At 41.3% G+C, this 27,015-nt stretch overlaps 1 protein-coding gene across 8 annotated transcripts in view; it reads left to right on the plus strand.

The window, feature by feature from the left end:
- Positions 1–17,671, plus strand: part of FAM110B (family with sequence similarity 110 member B) — a 103,804-nt gene extending 86,133 nt beyond the window's left edge. For 7 of the 8 annotated variants that reach the window (XM_090137612.1, XM_031612934.2, XM_090137613.1 and 4 more), the window contains 2 exons: positions 3,245–3,311; positions 14,477–17,671. In XM_090137612.1, the coding sequence (XP_089993738.1) occupies positions 14,764–15,876 (1,113 nt within the window). In that variant the 5' untranslated portion in view covers positions 3,245–3,311; positions 14,477–14,763 and the 3' untranslated portion in view covers positions 15,877–17,671. The remainder of the gene's footprint in view (positions 1–3,244; positions 3,312–14,476) is intronic. The other variant, XM_090137615.1, reaches the window with a different exon arrangement.
- Positions 17,672–27,015: the final 9,344 nt, after the last annotated feature.

A 27,015-nucleotide genomic window follows, 5' to 3' on the forward strand; every position in this document is an offset into this window, starting at 1 on the left:
AAAGAAGCATTGAACTGTCAATGTTTATACGTGCTAGCAAATATTTTAACACTGTATTGTGTGCCCAGTGTTAAAACTGCATGGCAGCTTGTCTAGCTGTATCTTTGTCTTTATCATACATCTGTAAGGGAAATGAAATCCTGCACCTCCAGGTCCAAGAATAAATCCAAGCAAGAATTAAAGGGTTTGAAAGAATCAGTGATGTTAGTTGTCAGCAGTAATAAGCTCTGTACCTTTTTAGAGGCCAGTCATTTGGTAATGCTTTAGTCACAAGTACGTGATTTCTTCTGAGCCAAGGCCAGCTGCATATTGTACTGTTGATTTTCCAGCAGGTGTGGAACATCTTGGCCTTTCTTCCACCTCATTGAGAAGGAAAGCATTGGTTATTCTTTCTGAGTTGCTCTGCACTGGGGCTGGACTGTGCAGCTAGACAGTTTGCAAGAAGAATCTAGCAGTGCATACAGGAAGGGATGAGATTTTCTAAAGATATCAGAGTTATATTGCACTGTGTTGGATTGAGAGAGTGCTGGGGGATGTCTGGCAGTTCATCCACTTAAAGCAGCAAATTCAAGGTATAGTTCTGCCTTGGGCTGTTCATTCTTACACCTACAAAATCCCCTGGCGCTTTTCTGGCTCTAGTTTGCTCTCCTACCGGGTACAGAAGCAGACAGGTAGATGCCCCCAGGCTTCACCAGATGTTTGTGTATTATAGAGCCTCATGGTTAGTCCCCTTTGTGGATGGCATGTGTAGACTGAGGAATACTTTGCTGTCCTGGTGTTTGAAGAACTTGCATAATATTTAGACTTGTATGTGGAAATACACTTTTTGACTGGGAATGGCACAAAGAGACTTTGTGGCAGTGCAGTGCAATTGTTAGCATGGTTTAGTATTGATAAGGTATATAATGTGTGTGTATAAGCCACTAGAAATGTGCTTTGTATAAACCACTTACTTGAATTTTGTGCATTTTGTCTGTTTTGTAAACTAGTCTGACTTATTTTTCTACTTATTAACAATTTTTTCACTCTTCTTGGTTGTGGTTGTTTTTTTTGTTTGGTTGTTTGGTTGTTTGTGACTGGTCAACTGAGTTGTTGATGTTTTGCTCCATATCAGTTGATATCAGTTGATGCCAGTTGATATACATTGATACCAGCCATGTGCCCAAAAGCTCCACAGAATGTGAATCTGTTTGCTTTTGTTTGTACATCTATCTCTTTCATTGTTATCCTGGGTCAGATCCAAGTTCAATGAAGCTTGTGTGGTGTGTCCCTTCTGGGTAATTTCACAGTTTAATGTGTGTCCTCTCAAGAAAACCCTTGAGACATGGAGGAGGATGTTTATTGTGGAAGCAGGGAATTGTGACAATCCTCTGTACAAGAGCTTCTCTAGTATTAATATTGACACTTTTGATTATCATGACTTCTTTCTAGTGCTTAGGAAATGCAATAAGCCACACGTTTTTGAAATTGTGTTCACTAAATGTATTACACTGCATAGCTCACACTGTCAGTCCCATCATAAATGTGTTGATCCTTGTTGCTGTTTGAAATAACAATCTTAAATAAGCCTTATATTTTCTGAGGAAGTGATAGAGCATGTTCTACTCTGGCCAATATTTTGAAGGGCTTTATTCCTGTATGTAGGTATTATCTCTCAAATAGTTTTCAAGTCCATTTGTATTGCCAGTACTAGAGTAAGCCATGTATTTGTGAATGCTTATGTCCATATATTTGTGGCAATAACTTAAAAAAATAATTTAAAAAATGCATATATGTTGATGTGGGAAGCAGGGAACTCTTTGCTGCTTGCCTTAGAGCATGTCTGTTTTATTGCATGTTCAGCAACTAAACTCAAACCAGCATCTTTCTGCTGGGGAGAAAGGCTGTGTTGTGCTGCAGAGCTGCTTTCCTGTCAAAATCAATACACAGATTTCTTCCTAAATGCTTGTTTATAAAAGTAATCATGGAAATAGAATCTCAAAATGTTTAATTATGTCATTTTACATCTTTCCAATATATTGTGAATGTATTTACAAATGTTTAGCAGGTGATGCAAAATACAAAGGTTTTCTTTACACATTTTAGTAACTGCGATAAATTCAAAATAGTACATATTAATGTTGGAGAGAAAAAGAAAATAGTCAGTAGGAAGAGAAATGTGTATGGACTAGCTAGACCAGGAGAAATGTTTTGCAAAAACACTAAATCCCCCCCAATCCTTACAGAATACCAAAAAGGCTAATACATATATTTTTAATTAAAAAATAGAATAGTATCTTCTTGCATTAACAGAAATTTCTACTTTTCCATGATCTTGTATCACCATTTGGAAGTCACAGTTCTTCCATGAATAATCACTTCATGTAAGTGTTGGAAAGAAATGACCAGTTTCTAATAGCTGTGTAAAAACTTAGTGGTTTTTAATTGGAGTTGGTGATTTGGAAAATATCCTGTCAGCTATCTCTGCTTCCCAGCAGGGAGATGTGCGGGTGTTCTTAAGCATACAAAGTTTTACTCCTTGAGCTGTGAATATTGGAGGTCACCTAAAAATAAGTCATTACTGCGGATTTCATATTTCCAAAATTTCATGTTTTTAAGTCAGAATCAACAAGCAGATTCCACGAAGTAGCATTAGCATTTACATATTGATATTTTTCCTCAAACAAATATCCCCAGGGTAGCTGACACTGATTCTACATCCTGCTAAAGCTATTGCACAGAAATGCTATTTTCGGTTTTCTGCTCTTTATAACATTATATTCTCTCTTCTTCATCTGGAAATCAGAAAAAGCAAACCAAAAGTCTTTGTTTCTCTGTAATAAGAACCTAAAATACAAAATTTAATGTTAACCTTTATCTGTGCATTACAAATTTCATTTTGAAATTTGGATCTTCTTGCTTTTTATCCACGGCGTGGCTGAATCTCAGTCTTGGACCTCAGAACAGTGTGGCGAATGAGAGCTTATGATCTGAGACATCCCAAATGTCTTTTTAATTAGTTTTTATTACACAGCTCATAGCTTTTCCAGTGTGCAACCACGTTGATTTCATCACGTCTTTAGTCTTTCATGGTTGCTCTGGTGATGTGTAGCTGTCTTCCTTTCTAGTGCTGTGGACCAGCTTTGATGCTTGGTTTCCACATCCTCCAAATGACATATATAGGGCTGCCATATTTCTGCCCCTTTTTTTTTTTTCCCCTCTTTTTTTAAATTGCTTTTTTCATATTATTTTTTCTTTCTTTCAGCCTCCACTGGAGCTTTGCAGTCTGCCATTCAAAGCCTGAACAAGAGCTCAGCACTGTGCTTTTTCAGGTATGCTTCTTTAAATACACTTTCTCATCCAGGGGGGTTAATAGAAGGAGAGAATCTCCAGAGGGTCTTTTCCTCTTTCTCTTCTGCTGTCCTTGTGGTTTGTTCTCGTAGCGAATCTTTTTTTTAATCTTTACTAATTGATTGGGTTGGGAGAATCATTTGTACAGTTTAAGAAAGATTGAGGCTTGCTTTTGCTGTCCTCAGTCACACTGCAATAGGCATGTCAACATGGCAAAATAATTTGAGTAGTTCGTGGTGTTTTTTCCTTCAGTTGATCCCGATATTTTCTGACTTCCAGCATGAGTGCACAATTCTAACCCTAGTGCTTGAGAGCTTTCTGCTATTAATCTGATTGCTATTACTGATGTGCTCAAAAACAGAGGGAAGCTTAAACATCCCTGAGTCCATTCACAGTGCTCTGAGTCTGATTTCAAAATTGGAGCAGGAGATGAACCTTAAAGTTTAGAATCTTTTACTTGCTTTTAGAGCTTCTAAGCAAAAGGGGGAAATCCAGTATCAAGAAAAATGGAGAGCATGTCTTATATTGAGTAGCTTTGTTCTCACTTAGTACAAAGAAATCACTTGAAACCCAGTGAGTCGGGAGCTATATGAGTATGGCAGTTTGTACCAATGATCATAAAATTCTCTAAGAGTTACTAGAGCACTTGCAGCATTTAGTTGAGGAAAGAAAAAATCAATAATCAATGTCTGATGCATCATGTGTCAAATAAGCAACACGCTTCACTAATATATGGTTTTAATTCCACTCTGTAGAAGGCATTTTGCATTCGTCTCTTTCTTATCACCAGATTCAGCTTTAGAATGTAAATATGCATTGCGTGGGGTCTTAAATTAATGGTTATCGCTGCTGTTTTTATTTGAAATAAAAATGTTAAGTCTGAGAGTACACATAGCAAATTCAGATTGAAATAATCTCAAAACCAATGTATGTTATTGAGGAGGTTCAGATATGTTCAAGATATGTTGTGGTCTGAAATTCAAAGCTGTAGTGCAAAGGCTCATGCTAGGAGTATTGAAAGCTTTGTAGTTGCTCAGTTTTTGTAGTCAGCAGTTGATCTACACTAATACCACAATCACATTTCATGTACTTACCTTGCTGGTGGCATTTCATATGGGATTTATTTCCATCTTCTTAGAGAATAAACTTCATGTTTGGTGTTCGTGCAGATGCTCCACAAAGTCTGCAGTTGTCTGGGAGACATACTGTGTCTTCTATAAGTATGAAAGATGGAGTCCGTGATTTATGATAATGACAACATTCGGCCTTGGATGTGGTGACACAGCCAGCCCTCCTAAATGTTGTCTTTTTAGAGGATGCATGGAGACCAGAGCAGATCAGAATCATAGAATGACTGAGGTGGAAGGGACCTCTGGAGGCCTTCTGGTTGCCCAGATTAGTGGCAAGCTGGCACTAGCAACTGAGGGAGTGTCCCCTTCATTGTAGAAGCTTGGCTCCCTGACAGTGATGGGGATGGTAGGCTGACCAGAAGAGGTTACCTTTACATGCCAAGCATTTGGGCACATGAAAGAACTGACTCCACATCTCCTCACCTGAGGCTCAGTGCTTTGTTTGTAGCATCTCTTGATTCTTCTGTCTTAGAGAGCTTGGTTTTGTGATTTTGAAATTTTTCTACATCTGCCTTCTCAAAAAGTTCTCTGATACTCATTTCTAAATATGTAATCATTAATGAGGATCAAGCCATAGCTTTCAACTCAGGAGACTTGTATCCAAATTCTAGGCTTGAATCAAATTTATTTTATTTACTGGAGAGAGGTGAGCTACTAACATTGCTGTGTATCATATATGAGAAGAGGATGGATATCTAGGTAATGGTAAAGTAATCTGGGGGGGGATACGTGCAGAGAAATAAGCCAATCTATCTAAACAGTCCAATGCACTTCTTAGGAGAGGGTCAGCAGTGATCCTAGCTTCAGAACTTCTTTTGCCTGTCCCTATACTCCCAGTTACTGGGGGTTGTTTGTTTGTTGGTTTTTATTGGAGCTGTGATTTCTCAGCCCTCCTTCTGCTGCTTCCATCTCCACTTGATTAAACACGCCAGTGCAGTGGTCATGACTCAACACAGCTTTTCTTTTTTTTTAAGACACTGAGATTTTTATGATGCTGCTAAAGATGTGGCCAGGAATAATTTCTGTTGTAACTTCATTAGGGTCCTCAAATACACAGAAAACCATTTAGTAAGAAGAGCCTGGGCAATTCTGACTTTGTAAGTGCAGCTTTTTAAAGACACTTGTAGTGAAGTGTCATTACGTTAAATGTCACTAATAGGAAACAGACTCAATGTATTTTAACAGCTAACATTTCAACAACTGTAGTAAATACATCCACACAAATGTGCAATCACACTGTGAATGTATAACATAGAATTTGGGTTATACAGCTTTACTGTATTGATTGCAACAAGACTGGTATTTCTGACCATGTACTTAAAGAAATCTAAAATCTACAGATGCAGTGGTATGCATACCTCTAACTTTCTTTCTTGTCTTCCAGCAGCGTGTATCTTTAGAACTGAGGCTGGAGGAAAAAGGAATGAAATAGTCTGTGGTATGGGAAAATGTTCTCTTATCTAGAGAAAAACATAGCTGTACCAGTCTAAAATAAAAGATATGATTTAAAAAAAAAAAAGGAAAAAAAAACCACTTGATTTGTTTATACATCATCAAAACATTTTAGCTTTATAGCTTATTTTGGAAAAAATAAATGTTCGCTGTTTCATGTATTTGAAATTTGGCTGTTTATAAATGGTTAGCCCAGAACAGTTATGGTGCAGAAATTAAGGAGCCATGCTGATTTTACTGCAGCATTATGTCATGTTATAGAAAAGGATATTTAGAGCAGACACTTGACAAACAACACCCCACAGCTAATCAGAAGAGTGACTGAAAGTCCTCCATTGTCAGAATGGGGCCACACTGTTGTATTCCACAAGGTGAACATTGCCATTTTTCTCATATTATTGCTTTCAGCCATAACCAGTTTGTAATTGTGCCTACCTTATTACCTTTCTGTGTATTTGTAGTATCAGTAAAAGATATTCAATTGCTGTGTTTTAATATTAGAGTGAAACAGTTTTTTGTTTGTGAATGTAGTTTATTTAAAAAAAAAAAAAAGAATTTTCCATATAAGAAGATACCAAGCTGTTAAACTTGAAAAGGCTACAAATCAGTATAATCAATATAACTTATGTCTTTATTTGTAAAAATGTGCATTACAAGAACTGCTCCATATACTTATGCACTATTTCTTTCAAATGTACTTTCATAGACCGTAAGAAACTTCAGAAAGATGCTAGTTCTGAAACATTGAGAATAAATGTTTTAAAAGTTTTCCTTACCAATTAAATCTCTCATTACTAAAGGGAAGGAATTTTTAAATCTGAAATATCTTCTCCATTTATAGTAGCTCTTCATGGTGTCTTGTTTTTTCACAGTATAAATTGCTGGGGTTGTTTCTCTTCCGGGCTGTATTTGTTGACTCTGGATCTTTGTGTGCTTTTACATTACTGGAGTTTTGTAGGCTTACGAAATGCAAGAGAATGTCTAACTGCAGCTATTTTCATTGTGGGTTTATGGCTTTTTAAATAAAAGCTGTTTATAGCTATGATATGATCTTCCTTCAATATATTTTGCATTGCAAACGGTTTCAGAAGACATTCTCAATAAACATAGTCTAAACATGGCAACTTGAGATTTCAGAGAGTTTGGCCTTATATGACAGAGTCTGGTGAACTTTTTCCACCCCACAAAAATGAGTTGGCAGTAGCAGCTGATGTCCATTTGCGTACATGAGATCAGAGGTATCTCATCTTCTGAGAAATGGGAGACTGCATCAATTGCCCAGCCTCCAAACTGGGGTAAGTTTCCCACCTCCCAGAGGATTATTGAGTATTCTTGGGTGGCTCTTCCTGTTTCAGCCAGAAGCCATCCTACCTCCTAGAAATTAATTATGCTGGAGCAGTGTTACTAACCTGGTTTTCACACCAAGAACCCTGTATGAGATTTCTTACTCTTTCTGTAATTTAAAGAAAGCTTGCAAATATTTGTTTCAGTGGAAAATTTTTAGAAGAAGTGGTGGAGAAGAGTCAGTCTTTATGTGCAATTTAGAGAAGTTTAAGCACTTGCTGTGGAGGTCGTCTTGCAGTTGGCATTCCAAATGAAGCAGAGGCAGAATCATTTTCTGTGATATCCTTGTTAGCCCCCACTGCGTTTTGGGGGCCTGCAGCATGCTCAGAGGACTCATGCTGGGTTAAGCAGTGTTAATGAACAAAGACAGGCAGGAAAATCCATGGTTCATCTAGAGCTTGGGAATTAGCCATCAGGCTTAGTTAGCCATGTGCATGCCCATTAATGTCAGTAACAGGACTGCTCCCATGCTGAGCGGCAGCTGTGTGCAGGGCATGCCTTGAGCATCCCTCTGCTCCTGTGTGTTTCTTCTAGCTTCTCCCAGCTCCTTTCCATGGGAGTTAACTGTGGGAGGTGGGGACGATGTCTAGGTTTTAATATGTTTGGTGTTCAGGGTGTAGCTGGAGTCAGGAGAGCTCCAAAGTTTTGGTATGAGAAATTGCTGTCAAAGGAGCAAGTGCTCTACTAACGAGGGTCAGTTTTGGGGGAAGGGATACTTAAGAAGTTCCTGAGCCCGATTGCTGGTTGGGTGACTATTGCATGGATCCTGCCTGTGAGCCATGTCTCTGTGTGAGCGTTGGACTGAGGGTGCTCTGGGTGTATCTTATGCATTTTTGCAGACAGATTATTTTGATTTTTCTTCTTCTCTAACACATGTGATTTGTACTGAACCAGTTATGTATGGAAACCACAAAGGTTTGGGTAGCTTCAAATATGGCTTGCTCTTAAGATGGGCTTGTTAGGAATTTCCACAGATCTCAGGTGCAAATTAATCTGAAGCGTTCTATTTAAAATGTTTTTTTTCAACATCTTAATTAAAACTGTTTTGTTGTTCAGCCTCCCTCTGTTTTCTCCCAGTGTGCAGTGACGGCATGCGAGGCTGGCCGATTAATTAATTTTGCTACACATTGAAAATGTGGCCTCTTGGAAAATAAGAGGCCACATTTACCAGGATGCCAAATCCAAGCAGGGCTGGGAAGGTCAGCAAGGAGACCCAAGATGCTGGCTTTTCCTGTGGCAGAGGGGAATAGAGAAGAAGAGCAATAGGTAGCACTTGATGATCTCTAGAGGTCTGTTCCAGCCCTAAAAGTTCTGTGATTCTGATGAGCACTGAAGTGGTGTTACAGAGCACTGGGGCCAAGTGTCTTCTGATGAAGAAGACATTTGATTTGATCTCTGAAAGTGCAGGGAATCTTAGGGAAACTGTAGGGCCAGGAGACCAGAACGAAGGGCTGTGGAGCTTGTGGAGCATACTTTTAAGTGTAATGCCTATGGAGAGAGACAGAATAAGAAGTGCTTTGAACTTGGAACCATTGGGACTGGCTGAAGAGTGAGTGACTGGATTGCAGCCCAAGGTCTGCCTGAAGTTTTGCAAAGTGTTTTAAAGAAATATTCAGGCAAAATACACATTAAAAACAAAAAGCCAGAGCTACAAATATAATGAGAAGTTACATCACATTGCTTTATACTTTTTAGGTCTTCTCTTGAAGTATTTTTAAATGAGAGGTTGAAATTATTCCAAAGAGTGCGGTATGTTGTAAGCAACACAGGGATTAGAGAAAGCAGCATTGATTTCCATTACTGCTTTTACAAACACAGTAGTAGTTTCTCTCTAATTAAGAAGACAACTTTTGACAACTTTTTTTTTTTTTTTTTTTTTTTTGTACTGTCTTCCTGGAAGAAAGGGAAACTTCATTCCTGAGGTTTCTTGTGTATTTGCACAGCTGCTTGTGCCTTTTACAGAAATCACACTTTTCATGTTTGGGCAGTACTTACCCAGAAGCAAGCATCACTAATAGTGGAGTGTGTCTGCTGGGTAAAACCTGTAACAGCATCAGTTTTCAGAACTGAAAGGAAACAAAATAATTTCTGATGGCTTTTCTTTCAGAGAGGCTTCTCTTTGCAGCTTGCACTGAGCATGCAATACCGAGGCAGAATGCAAGTACAGTCATGGAGGTGCATCCCCAACATTTGTACCTCTGTGGATTTTCCAAAAGCTATTTCCCCATAACAGTGTAAGCATTTCTAGTTACACCAGCGTCCTGGTTTAAACCTCACTTTTAACTGTGAAGTGAAATAGAAACTGTCAAGTGACCATGGCACTTTTGATAAGAGTTTTATCTTACAAGGTTTTCTTGTGCAAACTTGTCACCTTACTGCACTTCAGACTGATATTTAACATCAGTGGGTGGTGTTGAGTGTAATGCCAGAGCAAATCAGAATTGGCCTAAATATATAATACACAAGCAGTGCAAAGCAGCTGCCTTGATCACCAATTTTCCCCGTTGGTGGAAATTTCCTACCTCTACATCCCTGTGCCACTCTTGGTTTTAGGTCACTGCATACCGAGTTTTATGAACTTCTGGGGGCTCAACCTTCTCTCTGAGCAGATACTGCCCTTCATTTATTTGTCACTGTTTCATGTTCCCAAAGGGCATCACTTTGATTTGTATTTTGGTTCATGGTAGATCTGAAAGATGATTCCATCTCCTCACGCTTTGTATCTCGACAGCTAATGTAATACGAGGCCAAGTCTGCACCCGTGTATGTGTTTATCTAAAATTGATTTCACAGATGTCATACTGCTGCCATTCTGGAGGTGGATTATTCAATGCCAATTTAATCTTTATTTGTTTAAGTTTTGTTCATATTTTTAAACTTACTAATATAAACTACATGCAAGGTTTATGCTGATGGTTGTCCTAAGAACTGGTATGGAGTTGAGGTGTACACAATACTATATCCTTGTGCATAACCTTGTAGCAAGTTACTCTCACTGAAGTCCTCATTCATTGGCTTTATAGGGACTATTAATAAAGCAGCAGCTTCACAATGGTACCTTCAGCTCTAATGTGCACCTAGCCATTAGCTGAGCCTGTGATTTTTCATCTGTATGCTATGGTCCTCTGTAAAATTTGTTTTGTGATTTTTCTGAGCCCTGTTGAGATCATTTGTACTTGAATTTATGATGTTTCTGGTGCATCTTGAGGCTGCGTAGTTATACTTTACCATCAGGAAAATAAAATTGACACAGGCCTTTAAATACCAACGAAAGCAGAGGAAAGGCTGTCAGTCTTTGTTATATGCACCCACTGTGCTTCATTCTCCTGTCCTCTGTACCTCCTGTTCATCCCTCATCTTCTATCCCAGAGGAATGAAATAAGAGCATCAGCTTCAGTACAGTGTTGGTGGGTGAAGCTGCATCCTCATTGAAATCAAAAGTAAAAATTCCTATGTTATCATTTAAGCCATATTTTCACTGTTGTTTGCTCCTGTGCTGCAACTTGAACACTGCTAAAATACGTAATGGTTTCAGAATAGACATTCAGGCAAAGGCTGATTGAAACTTGATCCAAGGTATAGGAGCTACAGGGCAGCACAGAAATAATATTTCATAGAGAATTTCTTTCTAGTTAGTTGTATAGCCATTGCTGCTGTTGGCTGCACCATGTTGTCCCAAATCATGCAGCTGGTAAGCCTGTTACCTAAATGTGAATATCTAACAAATGTATTGCAGGTCTAAGGGCGATGAGAGCATGATGCCTAGGATGAGTAAGTGGTTTGAATCTCTCCCTTTGCCACAAAGGAATCTTGAATCAAAGTGCCTGGTTGAAAATAGAGCTTTAAAAACCTAAGTCCCTCTTTTCCTTTGTATGGTTTGTATTCTGCTCAGTAGTTCTGCAACAGTCACTGATGTTAGAAGAGCTCAGTGGTACAAACTTTAAGACAGCTTTTATCAATGTATGTGTGTTATTAAAATGAAGCATGCTTGAATGTGTGCATAAGTTTGAAGTTTTGTTTCTCTTTAAATGATCTCTTAAGCCTAGTGATCTTTTTCTAAGGAAGTGAAATAATGGGAGTCTGGAGCAAATCCTGAAAAACATAATCCAGTCCTTGGGAAGAATTACATTCACAGAATAGACATCTGGATGTGAACAAGAGTAAAATGTTTCTAAGGTCCCTAAGTGTATTTCATTCATTTCCTGGGAGTGGAAATGTAGCCTTTGAATTTCTACAGTGCAAAGCCAGTACTGGAGCCATCCACAACAGGCAATTCTAATGGCTAAGCTTTAACTTTCTTTGTCACCTATGCCAACAGGAAGCCATTTCCACCCTTGTTGCTGCAATTACAGTTTCACAACTGGAAACAAAGTGGCACAGGTTTGTCTTCCCCTGTCTGTGCTGTGCTGCTGCTGCTCAGCCTTTTTCGTTAGTGCTGAAATTAGTAAGTGACTCTCCTAGCATCATGGGCATGTTTCAAATGCCTGTGAACAACAGAGGCACTGATAGGAATTGCACTGGGCTAGCAGCAGAATTAAGCTGCAGCCATCAGAGCACAGGCAGGAGAGGTTGTTTCAGTAGTACCTACATCCACCTGTCTTCCACCGCACTTTCTGTTCTAGTGCAGTCTGATTAACAGTTTCTAGCTCTCCGAGGTGAGAGTACTGAATAAACTTCCCCGTGATATTTAAACACAGTACCTCAGGAATGCAACACACTTTTTACTGTAGCTGACTCTACCTCAGTTTTTACCAGCAGCACAAGGACAGAGCTCCCTGTCTGGCCACGTAACCACCTGGCCGATGCTGGCTCCAGACAGCATCTCTGCCCTGGCTCTCCTCAGCCCTTTGCTTTTCTTTAAAGGCATGCCTGGAGCTCATTGCCAGTCACAGTGTATTTCCATTGACTTCAGGGCATTTAGCCCCATGTGTGCTTGCAAACAAGCGCTCTCATTCCCTTGGGTGAACATGCATGCACAGTGGGAATTTTTTTTCTTCTTTCTTCCTTTGAAGAAAACCTCCAAAGCAGTGCTTGCTGGCATCAAGCAGGGCTGTCCTGAGTGAGGAAGTTAGTAAATGCTGGGGAAAGACTTCCAAAAGCCTTGGTTCCCACAGCCCCAGAGATTTGCGGTGTGCTCAGAGCAGCTCTCTGGGAGCAGAGTGGAGCTGGCAGGAGTTCCTCTGGGCAGAACCATGGCCTTCAGTGACAATGGCTGAGGAGAATTGCAGAGCTGTGCTCTTGCTTATTCAAGTGCTATTAACTGGGTTGGGTGACAGTGTTGGTTTAGTACATAGAATTGAAGGGTTGGTTTTTGGAGTGAATTTTTTTTTCTTTTTCATTTTTCTTTTCTCCTGACAAGGCCCCTGTCCTTGCATATATTCAGTTTCTGCATGTAAGCACTAAATACAGCAATCAGGAATTTCTACGAGCCCTGTGCTGGCAGTGTGGAAGGGTTTGATTTGTGTATATGGAACAGAAATGTGTATGTGCAGATGCCTGCTAAAATTGCCTTCAGCACATTTGGAAAGTCAGTGCTTAATTTTAAAATAGTCCCAATAAATATGTTGATTCAAATGAGAAAAAAAGAGCTTTTTCTCTTTCAGGAAGACTTAGTTAAAATTCAGGAAGTCACTAGGATTTATGAAACAACACTGAAAGGAAAGCTTAATTAACATTTCACTACCCTTTCAATTGCACTGAATGCATGTCTGGTTTATCACCCACCTAAATATGTTAGTTTGTATTTGAAGAATGCTTGTGACAGTGAGCCTTCAGGAGAAAGCTCAGCTTTTTCCTATAATCTCATTATAGCATTTATACATTTGGTTTCCTTGCTTTGACCTTGAGTGGTTTAGAGAAAATATTCAATGTATGTATCGTGTACTTCTGGGAATAAATACTTGAGGCTGCTTTCTTTGTCTCTTAAGGTATAGTTAGCTGGAATTATGGGTTTTTCTGTGGGATTTAGAGGAGTTTTTGTTGTTGTTGTTGGTCCAAACAACATACTGATGGTTAAATACACTATGGTTAGTAAGTTGGATAACAATAGATGAGCGTGGTAATACAGGCAAAAGCAGGTCATCACTGGGAAGGATGCTGCTTTGAGCACCTCGGGATGAGTGAAGAAGCAGCAGCAGCTTTTCCTGCTCTCCCCGAAGAACACGATGATAGCAGAAATGGGATATTAAAAAGGACGGTGCAGATTAATGGGGGCAGTAATAAAACAAATGAGACCCATTAGCTAAATCGCTGCCTTAAAACTAGATTCTTTGGTAAGTGCTCTTCAGTGCCTCATGTGGGAGAAATTGCTACAGCACTTGCTGTGTTATCTACGGTGTTGCATTTTAGGTTGTGTGTGGTGGTGTGGCAATGTGAAGTGAAGGAATCTTAAAACAGTTTAGATAAAGGTAAATGTTGTTTTGGACATTGTGCTGCCTAGAAAGCTGAAACAATTTTATCTAAATGCAAAGACAAGTTCTCTTTTTTCAAGTCAAGTTGGAATGTTTTACATGCTTCCCAAATCCATCATTAAAAGAATAAAGTATTTGTTTTTTCTCATTAGGTTTAGGGTTTTCTTGTTATAGTTAATTTGCCCTCCCTTAAGAACTTGGAAATTCTTGTTTTGCTCCTGGAGCACCGCATGCTGTGGGGACTCGTGTTCAAACAGCCTTGAAGCTGAAGTATGGGGTTTCAGCAGTCTCTCTGTTTGGTTGCTTGTTTTTCTGTTAGCTTAATGATGAAGCATATGCCTTGCAATTAAAACACTACATTTCTCTGTTTTTAGACTGGCTCATTTTCTGGAGCATTTAATAAAATAGGAAAATACTCTGCATTTGTTAGAATTATATACTGCCAGTAAGGAGAAAAACTTTGGGGGTTTAGAGATAAAGCATGTTGAGAAATCAACTAGACAAAGCCACAGGCAGTGTTTGAAAGTGCGCTTTCATTCATCGTTTGGAGGTATGTGGGTCTAACCCTGTGACCCAGCCCATTTGGCATCCCTGTCCCTTACCTGTCCCCAGACACGTGTGGCTGCATCCCAGCAGGGGCCCCGTGTCCTTCCCCTTTCCTTTTGCCATAATCCCTCTGGGTGGTGGTGGGGCACCCAGCGCTGCCTCCCTGCGCTGCCACAGGAGAGGAGAGGAGGGTTGGGCTGCTGTTGCTATCGCTCTGATGTCAGGCGCTGCCATTAACATGTGGTTGGCTCTTCTGCCTTTCAGATCGCACAAAGGAAGCAAGGAGACTCCCACATCTTTCAGCGAGAAGAAAGGAGGCAGTGGAGCAGACTAATACGGACTTGTGTCTGGTGGCCTTGCAGTACAAAGGCTGCCTTTAAAAGAGAAGCGCAGCGTTATTTAATGAGCTGTGAGATGAGGCGCTGCTGCTAACGCTCAGATCCCTGGATTCATCGGCTATTCATTGTGCTTAATGTACATGTTTCTACACCGTGCGTTTAGGAGATCCCAGAGAAGAATCCAAAACGGCTGCGGGGGAAAGACCACCAAACATGCCTACAGAAACACTACCGACAGGTAGCATGGTGAAGCCGGTCAGCCCTGCCGTGACTTTCACATCCGCCGTCCCTCTCCGCATCCTGAACAAAGGACCTGACTATTTTCGCAGGCAGGCGGAGCCTAACCCAAAAAGACTGAGCGCGGTGGAGAGGCTGGAAGCCGACAAGGCGAAATACGTCAAAAGTCAGGAGGTCATCAATGCCAAGCAGGAGCCCGTGAAGCCAGCAGTGCTGGCGAAGCCGCCGGTCTGTCCTGCGGCCAAGCGGGCACTGGGCAGCCCCACCTTGAAGGTCTTCAGCAACAATGCAAAGACCGAGAGCGGTGTCCAGAGAGAAAATCTGAAGCTAGAGATTCTGAAGAACATCATCAATAGCTCTGAAGGCTCCAGCTCGGGTTCGGGGCACAAGCACGGTCCCCGAAACTGGCCACCCCACAGAGCCGATTCGACGGAACTGAACCGACATTCGTTTGCTGAGTCCCTGAAGGTTTACCCCACACAGGGCCGTAGCAGCCCCCAGGAGAGCAGCTCCAATGTCAGTAGAAGGCTCCTAGACCAGTCAGCAGAGACTTTCTTGCACGTCTCTCACAGCTCCTCAGACATTAGGAAAGTAACTAGCGCAAAGCCCTTAAAAGCAATACCTTGCAGTAGTTCAGCCCCACCTCTGCCTCCAAAACCCAAAATTGCTGCCATTGCCACCCTCAAGTCCCCAGAGATTGAGGCAGTTGAGTCTGGATGCGGAGTTAGTAGAAGACCCTCCCTACAGCGATCAAAATCAGACTTAAGCGACAGATACTTTCGTGTCGACGCAGATGTTGAACGATTCTTTAACTACTGTGGACTGGATCCTGAAGAGCTTGAAAACCTTGGGATGGAAAATTTTGCAAGGGCTAACTCTGATATTATATCCCTCAACTTTCGCAGTGCAAGCATGATTAGCTCAGACTGTGAACAGTCTCAGGACAGCAACAGTGACCTTAGAAATGATGACAGTGCCAATGACCGTGTGCCATACGGCATTTCTGCTATTGAAAGGAATGCCAGAATCATCAAGTGGTTGTATAGCATCAAGCAAGCTAGAGAGTCACAGAAAGTGTCCCACGTGTGAGAAAATCCACAGTAGAAAAAGCAAGGACTGTATCTTTGTCTGTGAATATTCAGTTGTGAAGGGTTGTGAAGTCTACTTGAAGTCTTGTACACTTCTCAAATCTCTTTGTGTTGCTTGTTGTGCAATGTTTCCAAGTTGCATGCCTGTCAACATGTGAACTGACCTGGCTTCCACTTGAACAATAACCAACTGCAAAGCCTGGCTGAACATACACGTTATCTGCCAAAAGTTTAAGACAAGAATCTAATTAGGGCTTTAGTATAATCAAAGTGTTTACATGGAAAGGTTATATGACTTCTTTGGTATTTATGTGGTTCCTTGTGGGTTTTATATGTCACTTTTTGTCTTAATACAGATACCGTCAACTGACGTTTCTAGGTTCTAAGTTGAAATGGAATCCCGTTTGGGGGGAGAGTGGGGATGGGGGAGGGAGAAAAATTGGCCACTGTAAGAGGTTTAGACATGCAACAGTAGTCAAAGCAACCTTATCTCTTGTAGAAGGTGGATTATTGGCAGCTGTAAAGCTGAAAGGCAAGGAATGCGCTGTTCTTTGCTAAAATATGTATCCCTACCTGTAGTAAGGGACTGTTTAGGTTTCTGTTTCTAGATAAGCACCCTCAGTCTCACAACTGAGGTGGTCTAATGTATCTGCTTGGCCACTTATAAACTGAATGAGTATTGCATTTGGTTTGGTGTAAGCATTTTAATGATTTTGTATTACCCTGTTGGAAAAGCTTAAAGAAGGTTGGAGTCAACACACAAAAGCATCATAGGTGCGGGATTTTGTGGGTTTCGATTTTACTCTTAAGATTCCTGGTCTTAAACTTTTGACAGGAATGATTAGATCCTATAGCTGATATTGAATGCCTTTATTAGTCAAACACATCATGACTACGAAGTCCATGCTGTCTTTTAATTTTTTTTTTTTTGTAGACCTATTTGAACAGTTAATGAACAAAAATGGAAACACACAGCCATATCAATATAACGCCTCCTATTCAGAAGTAAATACACTCAGTAGCTGAACTATATCTGAAAAATTGTGATTATGTTGTCTTGCATATGTTATATCTAAGGCTGTGAAAGTTTGTTACAGCTCTAGAAAGTGTAGAAACATGACAGTATGTAGCTTTATTTTCTTTCCTCCTTATGATGGTTAGTGCTGCAGGTGAACCTGTTATGAATCTTTTGACAATCTGTATCTTCCCAGTGGTTTAATTAACTGTCATTTCAACTGACAGTTGTGGTGCGGTAGCAGAGGAGTTGAAAGTACAGTGGCCTGCTTCATTATTCTTGTATACATGCTTTGAAATAAATTGCAGCACTACCTTATACTTCATCAGCTAATAGGAAACTTTTTTATTGTGTAAATGCTGTAAGACTTTGTATATACTTCAGTTGTTACGAAATCTTTAAAAGGAAGAGTGTTATGCTAATAAATAGCTCCTGGTGCAGGTATGGTGGGTTTTGTTCTTTTTTTTTTTTCTTTTTCTTTTCTTTTTCTTTTTTAACTCCTCCCATTCTTAAACTGTATCGGGAACTGTGTTTTAGTTCCATTGGAAGTCTACATTAACTAATGGTTCCAATGAAAGGTTTCTTCCCAAAAGTGCTTTTCAGAACACATTTCTTAGCAAGTAACTGTAGCAGCATGATCCATACGCAGAACTAGAAGAAATTTTCAGGTCCTAAAATAGCTTCCTTCCTCCTTACCTAGCAGTGTTCCTGTTCCCATTTATGCCATCTATTTGTAATGAATCACCACGGTCTTCTGTGTTATTCTTCAGTGGTGATTATTTATATATTTTAATATTCAAGTTGTTTTACACAATTGGAATCTATATTTTCTTTAAGAAGCCTGCAGCCCCTGTTCTCATCCATAGCCGTAGGTAGTTAATGGAGGCAAAACTAAAAGCAGAGCAGCACGGTCATTTGGTGCCTATGGTACAGCAGTGAGGCAGTGGCACAGCTGTCCAGAGAAGCTGTGGTGCCCCATCCCTGGAGGCACTCAGGGCCAGGTTGGCTGGGGCCCTGGGCTGGTGTACAGCCCTGCCCATGGCAAGGAGTTGGAACTGGATGGTGTTTGAGGACTCTTTCAACCCAAGCCATTCCAGGGATTATCCTACGTTGTTTTATACAATTGTTTTTCAAATGATTGTTCACTGAGAGGAGGACAAGGCACATATACAATTGCAGGAAGCTATTCCATGCTTTCTGCAGTTGGCTTCACTAAGACTACAGCATTCCTAGTGAGGAGATGCATATTCCAGCTACAGGCACATTTGTGACAGTTTAAGCTCCATGGATTTTGGTTGGCACTGATATCATGCTGGTTTTTCAAGCATGTTCTTCCAGTAGTAAGTTCTACTCAGATCAGTGACTATTTTGCCAAGGAAAATAATGCTTAAGGGATTAAAGCCAAGTGTAATGTAGCTGTACAGCAATGAAAGAAGTTAAAACTGAAATAAAAATGCACTCACATTGTTCTCTCTTAGCATGTTTATCATCATTCCTAAAACACTTATCTCAACTGTTGTCAGCCAAAAACATTAATAAAGAAGCCTTTGTAACTAGAAAATGGATTGAAGCATATGCTGATATTCTAAACTTGTTTCCCAAGGTTTGTTCTGAAGCCACAGGCTCTGAGAAACCAAATTCATTTCCTTTCAATACCACGAGGGATTTAGGCTTGCGAGCTGTCAGTAAGAGCATTTCCTCACCCAGGTGCTTAAGAAGAACCTTTGACATAGCACTGTGGGGATTCAACTCGTATCCCCACTCTTAGAATATGAGGAAAATTATACAGGACCAAGGCTTTCAGAGTCAGCTGTTCTTACAACTGGTGAGGCTGCAGCACTAGAAATCACAAGAGATCTCCTGTGAAAAGTCCACAAGGCTTTGAACAAACTGATAACAATTGCCTTTGTTTGACGCTTTGTTAGAGTTTATGCAGAGAGGGTTTACTTATAGCCTTACTTGCTTGTATAAAGGCTACATCAGTGCTCTCTGAGCTGTTTTTGTTTTCAGAGGGGAACAGCTACTTTTGCAGGCTACTAATTCAGATGTTGCTAGAGTGTCCCTTGTTGAGTGTCCCTTGTTTTGTGTCTGTCTTGGGAGATTCCCGAGTGCCAAACAGTGAGTTTACAGATGGTTGTAACCAGCTCAAACACCTCACCTGGGACCCATTCTGGTCATGTTCCCATTGCCTTCAGTAGGCATTCACTCAGGTGCAAAATGCACGGCAAGCAGCAGTGGTTATGCAGCAGTTCCTGCAGCAAGAGCAGCTCACAAGGAGATGCAGCTGCGTGGTGTCCTGTGAAAGTGGGAACTGAGCCCAGCACTGGCTGCCCTGGCCCCAGAGTGGAGAAAAAGCACCGTGTGTTTCCAGTGCTTAGTGTAAATCCATGCATGCGTGTGCACACAGCACAACAACACAGAGGCTTAGAGTGGTTCTGTTATCTTGATTCACAATGAGGGGAAGAGGAAAACAATGTGACTAAGTATACTTTGGAATCTTTATGGTTTTGCATGAAGATAAATCTTTTATCTGAGGGAAAGGCGGCATCGTAAAATTGCTCTTTTAATTACTTCATGTTGTAACAAGGCTGTGAAAGATCTGAGATGCAGGATCTGTGCTGCAAAATTACAATCCATAAATCTGAGTTATTCCTTTTGATGAATTTGGTTTCTGCAGGAGAGAAGGCTGAGCTGCAAACGCGTGCAGCATCTGAGTGAGTGAGGGCTTCTGAAGGGTAAACACAGAAGGATGATGCTTTGGCAGAAAGTCAAAAATCAAAAGACACGCTCAGACAACAGGGCCAATCGGTGCTGCTGACTTCTCTCTTTCTGCAGCAGTTTATCCATCCATGGAGGCCATACATGTTTGAGTCATTCAGTGAAAAACAAAGTGCTTAATGGAGCTCTGTGGTAAAGAGCTGAATGATTTCCTTATGCAAGAGAGCAGGAGAGGAACTAAACCCAAACACACCCTGTCCGATACCTACTGATAGGTAGGGGTAACATTTAGTATGTTATATTCACAGCTCACTTGTTCATGCAGAACATTTTATTAGACCGAGTATTACGAATAAATGTGGAAGGTGACAGTTTTCCAAGGCTATATAGCTCATATTCTCCACGATTAATGGTGCCACACCAGTAGCTGAGCACATTAGGCTTAGAATGTAAGAGTGGAGCTTTGTTCCCCTGAATAGTAAGGGTCCGTTGCCTGTTTTGGCAGTGAATATAAATGCAGATGTATTGCAGGGTCCCTTTGTGCTGGACAGAGAATAAATTGGACAAGGTGTCTTGCCCTGAACTGTAATATTACTCCAAGTTAAAATCTTTTTTTTACCAAGGCGTAGACATTCAGTGATATTCGGAGTTCGTCTGACATTTCTTGCTGTCAGCAGAAAGACTCCAATAATCTGCACTTGGAAATATATCACCCATAGCTTAATGGGAAATGCATCTAAACTGTCTGTTTGGTGCAAGGACTTTTTATCTCCTGATAGAAGGAGATATGTTAAGTTCTGAATAAGCAAATTTCAGTATTAACCCTTGAGCACCTTTTACTTATTCCCTGGGAGCCCAAGTGGCAATCAATAGCTCCATCTCAGCGTTTGTTATGGTCCTAGATGGCTGCTGAAGTGCTCAGTCCATCTACAGGGCAGCATGACCCAAAGTGGAGCCACCTACACTGGGCCGTCTGCCTTGCCCTACTGCATACAAACAGCCTCCAAGCACACTTTGTATTCGATCATTTAAGAATTTGAGTATGGCTGCCCATCAAAATTTAGTAATGTTCTGTGGTGAGCTTTTTTTTTCTTTTCCAAGAAAAACAATCATTTATATAACAAAAACTGTAATCTCTTAAATGTCATTCTTCTAAATTTAAAGTAATTTTCATGATGGTCGTAAGAGAAGAGTAAGAGGGAGCTGGTGTCTGTGCTATTATTGTTTCCTGCTTTTGGCACTGCAAGTTTTCTCCACCTTCTTGGCGTTTCGCCTTTTCAGAGTTTCCAGCTCACGTTCTCCCTTTCTGCACCTTCCTTAATTGCCTTGTCTGGCTTTTCACCGAACCAGAAAATCACAGGGGCAGAATCAAGAGATCATCGAGTCCAACCCCCCTGCTAAAGCAGGTACCCTACAGCAGGTCGCACAGGATGACCGCAGAAGGAAATGCCACAACCTCTCTGTTCCAGTGCTCCGTCACCCTTACTGTAAAGGTATTCTTCTGCATGTTAATACAGAACTTCCAGTGTTCAAGTTCTAGGCCATTACTCCTTGTCTTATCTCTGCACACCACTAAGAAGAGCCTGCCTCATCGTTTGCCTCCCACCTCCCTCTAGATATTTATAAACCCTTATCTCCTCTCACTCTTTTCCCCAGGCTGAACAGACCCAGGTTATTCTGCCTTTTCTCATACAGGAGATGCTGTATGAGCATAATATATATATTCTTTGTGGCTCTCCACTGGACTCCTTCTAGGAGATCCTTGTCTTTCTTGAACCGGGGAGCCCAGAACTGGACACAATTGTCCAAATGTGGCCTCACCAGGGCAGAATAGAGGGGGAAGATCAGCTCCCTTGACCCGCTGGCCACGCTCTTTTCTCCTTCTGTTCTCTGAAGTGCATGACTAAGGTCACCCCCTTCTCACTTAGCTTCCTTTCTTAGCCACCCTCATCTCTCTGTTCAGTTCACACTCCCAGCTCCCACAGACAACCTTCCCACCCATCTCCTGTCTTTTTACAACCCCAAATTCATGATAGCCCATGTTTCCAAGCTGTTATGTCCTAACAGGTAGTTTGTTATATGAATAGTGACTGAGAGCACTCAGGAAGAACAGGATGCCAAATGTGTCTTGAAATACCAGCCTATTGGCCTCAAATTGGCTGTATTTCTCTCTGCTGTATCTCACCATAAGTTCTCACTGCTTCTTTAGCTCCATACAAAATGCTGCCTTAAGTATTGTGGTGTTCAAAGGAAGCACAGCCCCCTGCAATAGTTACTGGTTTACCTCCTGCCATCTAGTAACATGGAATCTTTGTGTTCCATCAGTGACATCTACTCCATTTGCACTCTGTTCCTAGGCTGCATCTGAAAAGCGCTGCTGTAAAGTGAGAAGAGGGTGGAGGGTGCAGAAGAGAAGTCTGTCCTTGCCCAGGACAATTCCAGTTATGGTAAGAGAGGGTTTGCAAGCTAAAATCCTTGGGCTGCAGTGTAATGCAGTGTAACACAGTACCGGGCTGATGCTCTGGTGCCTTGACCCCACATCCAGGACAAGGGGATTGGCACATCCTCATGGGCACAGTCATGTCAGTGCGTGGAAGCAGAGGCAGCTGGTGACGTGGTGTCAAGAAATGCTTCTTATTGATATCCTCAAAATGAGGAGGAAGGGGGAAACATTGGAGTTGAAATATATGAAATACTTAAAGAAGAGATGCGGGGGTGAACAGATGATTTTTCTTTTTAAGAAATGAAGCTTTTAAAAGGTCTTTTAATAAATGACCTGCTTTTCAAATATATTAAGCTTTTATGAAATTACTCTTATCATTCTGAATCGTAAAAGCTTTGCTACTCTCAGCACTGAGCATTTGGAAATACACTGGCAGTGTTTTGGAGTGGCTTTAGCAATGGGATAAAGGAGTGCTTTAGCTGAACTTACAAAGAAGTTTGGGAGGATGTGAATTTTGTTCCTTATAGATCTTTTTTGGGTGGGGAGAGAGAAAATTAACAACATCTTATTTATTGACCTGCAAACAAGGCTTGGGAGCACAGATTTAGCTGAGGTGTACGAATGCATGAAAATGATGGTATTAGGTTTTGGCAAAAGCTTGATTTTTCTGTTCGTGTCTTGCATATCTTGGAGGATATCAGCTTAAACATATCTGGCACAAAACTAACGCGTCCCCCTGAAAACACGCTGTTGGTTTATGGATTTGAGTTCCTCTGCTGAGGTTTTTTTCTTTTTGTGCTGGAGGGCTGTGAACAAGGAGCTGTCACTGCACCGTGCATTTCCCAGGGTTTTGTCTGTAGTGTGTTCAACAAATGAGGCCTTTCCAAACCCTGTGTTACAGACTGAGTGAAAACAGGAGCTTTATGTCAGTATATACTCCAGTACTGAATTCTGGAGGCAGAGAGCAGGCAAGAACCATAAAGTGATAAATATATATATATAAATTGCTGTTATTGTTTCTTAATGATATTGCAGGGTTGACTTCTTTTCCCCAAATGCTCTAGAGTTAAAAAGAGGTGAAAAAGTTAAAAACCTTGCAGGTTTTCCCTGCAGTTGCATGAGGAAACATAAAAATATGGTTGTATGCTGGGAAAACCACGAAAAAACAGAATTCTGGTTTCACTGAAGTCAGTGGGAATTTTATTACTGGTGGTCCTAAGTGATGCAGGCAGGTTTTCACCACTGTCAGAGCGTAATGTTTTACCCTATTTGGGAATGTTTTATTTTTCCTTACTGCAAATCTTGTGCGTTGTTTTCCGTCTGCTTCTTCACCCATTCAAGTGCATGGATCTTACCAGAATGGTGTGCAGTGGAACTGGTCACCAAAAGAGGCCACTGCAGACCACTGGGACATGGCTGGAAAGGGTGCAGTGGGCACAGCCTCAGTCCCACAATAGGAAGCAACTACAAGGTCACTGTCTCATCCTGTGCCATGGAAGGAGAAGACCCCCGCATCTAACTAGAAGTGGTGGAACACTCCATATAAAGTTCCTTCTGCTCAGTGTACCAAGAAAGTTGCTGCCATGTTCCTCTGCAGTGGCACCACTCAGACTCTGATGAGGGCCATGTGGGCTGCCTGGCAGTGCCCTAGAAGTGTTCCTCATATATGTAGCTGCACGTGTCATTCCCCAACTGTTGCAATTACTTTTGCTGTATTTCAATCCTGAATAATTTTATAATGTTTTGCACTGAACAATCTTAATGAAAAATATTATTTCTACAGGATACAGACCTGTGAGGTGAGGTGCAATTTAGGAAAGTATTAGCTATAGTAGGAACAATCTGGACCTACCTGCCCAGCACACAGTGTCTCTCCTTAAATAAATGAAGATAGCAAATGAATTGTTCTCTCAATTTTTACTGGACTGCAAATGACCATCTTATGGAAACACTGAGGACAAATGATCATCATGAATATTCATGTCAAGCCTCAGGGATGCCCCTTTTGCTCATCTCTGAACAGCAATGTGGTGTTTCAAGAGCAATGCATGACTCGGTACTATTTTCAAACAAATTCAACTTACAAGGAATCACGTTTAAGTAATAATTTGCAAAGAGTCAGCTGTGATATCGAAAGCCTTTCTGGGAGGTTATTGAGGCTCATCTCTGAATGTGAGGCACTGGAACAAGTTGCCCAGAGAGGCAGTAGATGCCCTGTCCCTAGAGACACTCATGGCCAGGCCAGACAGGGCTCTGAGCAATCTGATGTAGCTGTAGGTATTCCTGTTCATTGCAGGGGAGTTGTACCAGATGGCTTTTAAGGGTCCCTTCCAACTCAAACAATTCTAAGATTCTCTGATTCTACAGTCTCTGATATGTTCAGGGCAGACCGTGCTCCTTGGAGCTCACTGTTCAAGTGTGTTCTCTGCTTTGCAGTCATGTTCCTTCCAGCCCAACACTGCAAGGCCCCATCCTGGCAAATTCCCACCCCTGCTGCAGCACACAAAAGCCTGTGCAGCCAGGGCTTGGGGGCCTGTAGGAATTAATGTACACAGGCACTTGTGGTGAGGAACTAGAGATTTTCCCAACAGGCTCATTGCCACACAAGTACCACAGAGATTTGATGCTCAGGGAGATGTTGGGTTTGCAGGGGGCTGCTGTGTGGACTGATGTGTAATGCCATGAAATTGTGGAATGTGTTGAAAGCCTATGGAAACAGTTTTCCTGAAGATGTGTTTTGATGTTATTCTAAGTCAGAGAAATAGCTCATGAGGGATATGAGGTAGATAATTGAGACAGCATATATATGCTCTGCAATATAGCAACAGAGGTGGAGCTGCATCCTTTAACATTGTGGGCAGGACTTACTGACCTCTGTGAGAGAGACACTGATCCCAAGTTCCTTCAGAGCTCCTGGTGAAAACAAATCACCACTCTTTTTCAGGTGTGCTCCGTGTGGCACCTCAAACACCACCAGTGAGCAGCATTTCTACAGCAATGTGGTGGGCGCTGGGGGAAATGGCTCACTCAGGAGCTTGATGACTGAGCTGTGTTGTCCTGTGTCCCACCTGCTTCTGCAGAGCGGTGTTTCTTGCTCCATATTTACTCAGTGTTTCATCATTGATATTTCTTTCCCAGATCTATGTTTTCATGTTGACTCTGCAGGAGTTGAAGACCCCTTCTCCCAGACCTCGTCATTCTGACGATGGGTGCTGAAAATAGAAACTAGAGCTGCAGCTGTTTGCCAGTTCAAATCCTTCTACAGCAGCCTAGGTCTCCACTTTCTTTATGGCCAGCTATACGAAACGCTTTCATGAAGCATATCACTAAAATTTGAGTTTTCTTGTTGTTTCTACTACTTTAAGCTGAGGCCATTTGTGTTTATTCCTTGAAACATTAAGTCTTTGAGTCTCCTTAGGCTGAATTACTTATTTCTTTAGGCATCTGTTTCTACATACTTTGAAAGTCCATTATTTGTTAACATTATGGCACGCGTAACTACTAAACTATATGCATGTAGTTTGTCTGCTGGATAAATATGCATTAATGACCAGAATGAAGGAATAGTAAATATATGGGAAAATTTAGAACTAAGTGTTTGAGAAGCAGTTTTGGAGCAGTTCCATGCTATCTGAGCACTGCAGATGTGATGCGGGCTGCCCGCATTTGCAATGCATGGTAAAAATTATCAGAAGACACTGATTAGCAAATGGAATGTGTAATGTGCTCCCGACAGACCATTTTCCCATGAGAAACAACTCATTTTGAGCACTGCTTATTTTCTAAAAGTGAATAATAGACATTGAGAAAAATTTCTGTGGAATGGGGGAAGAAAGCCACTCTCAAGTTAGAAGAGCCCAAATCAAATGATTTGGTTGAAATATTTCTGCTTTATTTCTAGCAAAGATTTGATCAACAAGAAAATAGCGAAAATGCGCTTCAAAATTACCCCACTTCCCAAAGATGAGTCTCCTTCAAAAACAATACACAACAACTCCAGCCATGTGTGGTTACATCCTGTTGTCTTCAGGAGTGCCTTTCAGGCTGTCTCAGCACCTCCTGCTCCACCACAAATAGCTTACATGGTCTGTAGGAGCAGCCCTTCGCAAAGGGTGAAGGTGTTTTCTCACAATATGGTGGACAATGAAACAGCTGATGGTCCTTGAGGGACCAGTCTGCATCCATCTTGGTAGTGGACTGTGTCTAAACTGTGTGGATCTTTGGAAAATTCATGGATCAAAGCCAACCTGTCCCATGATCAGGTTGCCCTGGTAGACTGTGCTCCAAGACCATGCTCTTCAGCTGCCACTCAAGGGCTCATAGGCCTACTCCAAGTTGGACCCCGAGGCCCACAGCTCTGTGGCAGCTCTCAAGAGAGATGCTTCATCTCAATGTAGGCATCTTTGACTCCAAGCAACCTTTCAAAACTCTGAAAACTGACTTTTGAGACTTCAGTCTTTCTGGGGAGGACTTCCCTGAGCAAAGGGTTGCTTTTTGCAGCACAGCCACCAGTTGTTGTTTCAGGTTCATCTGTAAACCCGAGCAGACATTTACAGCAGTTGTAGCCCCTCTTTTTTTTATAATTCTGTCCAAGAAAAGTCTACAAAACATGTTTTCTGTAGCAAAATGTAGGAAAATAATGAGAAAAAGTAGCTACTTGCCTTCTCCTTTGACTCTCCAGGAATTCTCATGCTACTGAATATGTGTCTGCTCATACCAGATATTGTAAAATATGTATATTTTTGTCACATCAAAACCACTGAAGCTCTAAATAAAGGCAGGCTGGTGAATTTTCTTTTTACAGACCAGTTTTTGGATGGCAAGATAGTTGACTTCTGAAGCCACACCTCAGCAGCCCTGAGGACTGGGACTGCCTGATTGCCTTCTCAAACAAAAGGCCACCTTGAAACATGACAGAGAACATCAAAATGCTGCATTACAATTTGTCGGTCAGCCTGGCCAGC

The sequence above is a fragment of the Phasianus colchicus genome, chromosome 3 (assembly GCF_987193195.1).
Source record: "Phasianus colchicus chromosome 3, bPhaCol1.hap1.1, whole genome shotgun sequence".
Lineage (NCBI taxonomy): Eukaryota > Metazoa > Chordata > Aves > Galliformes > Phasianidae > Phasianus > Phasianus colchicus.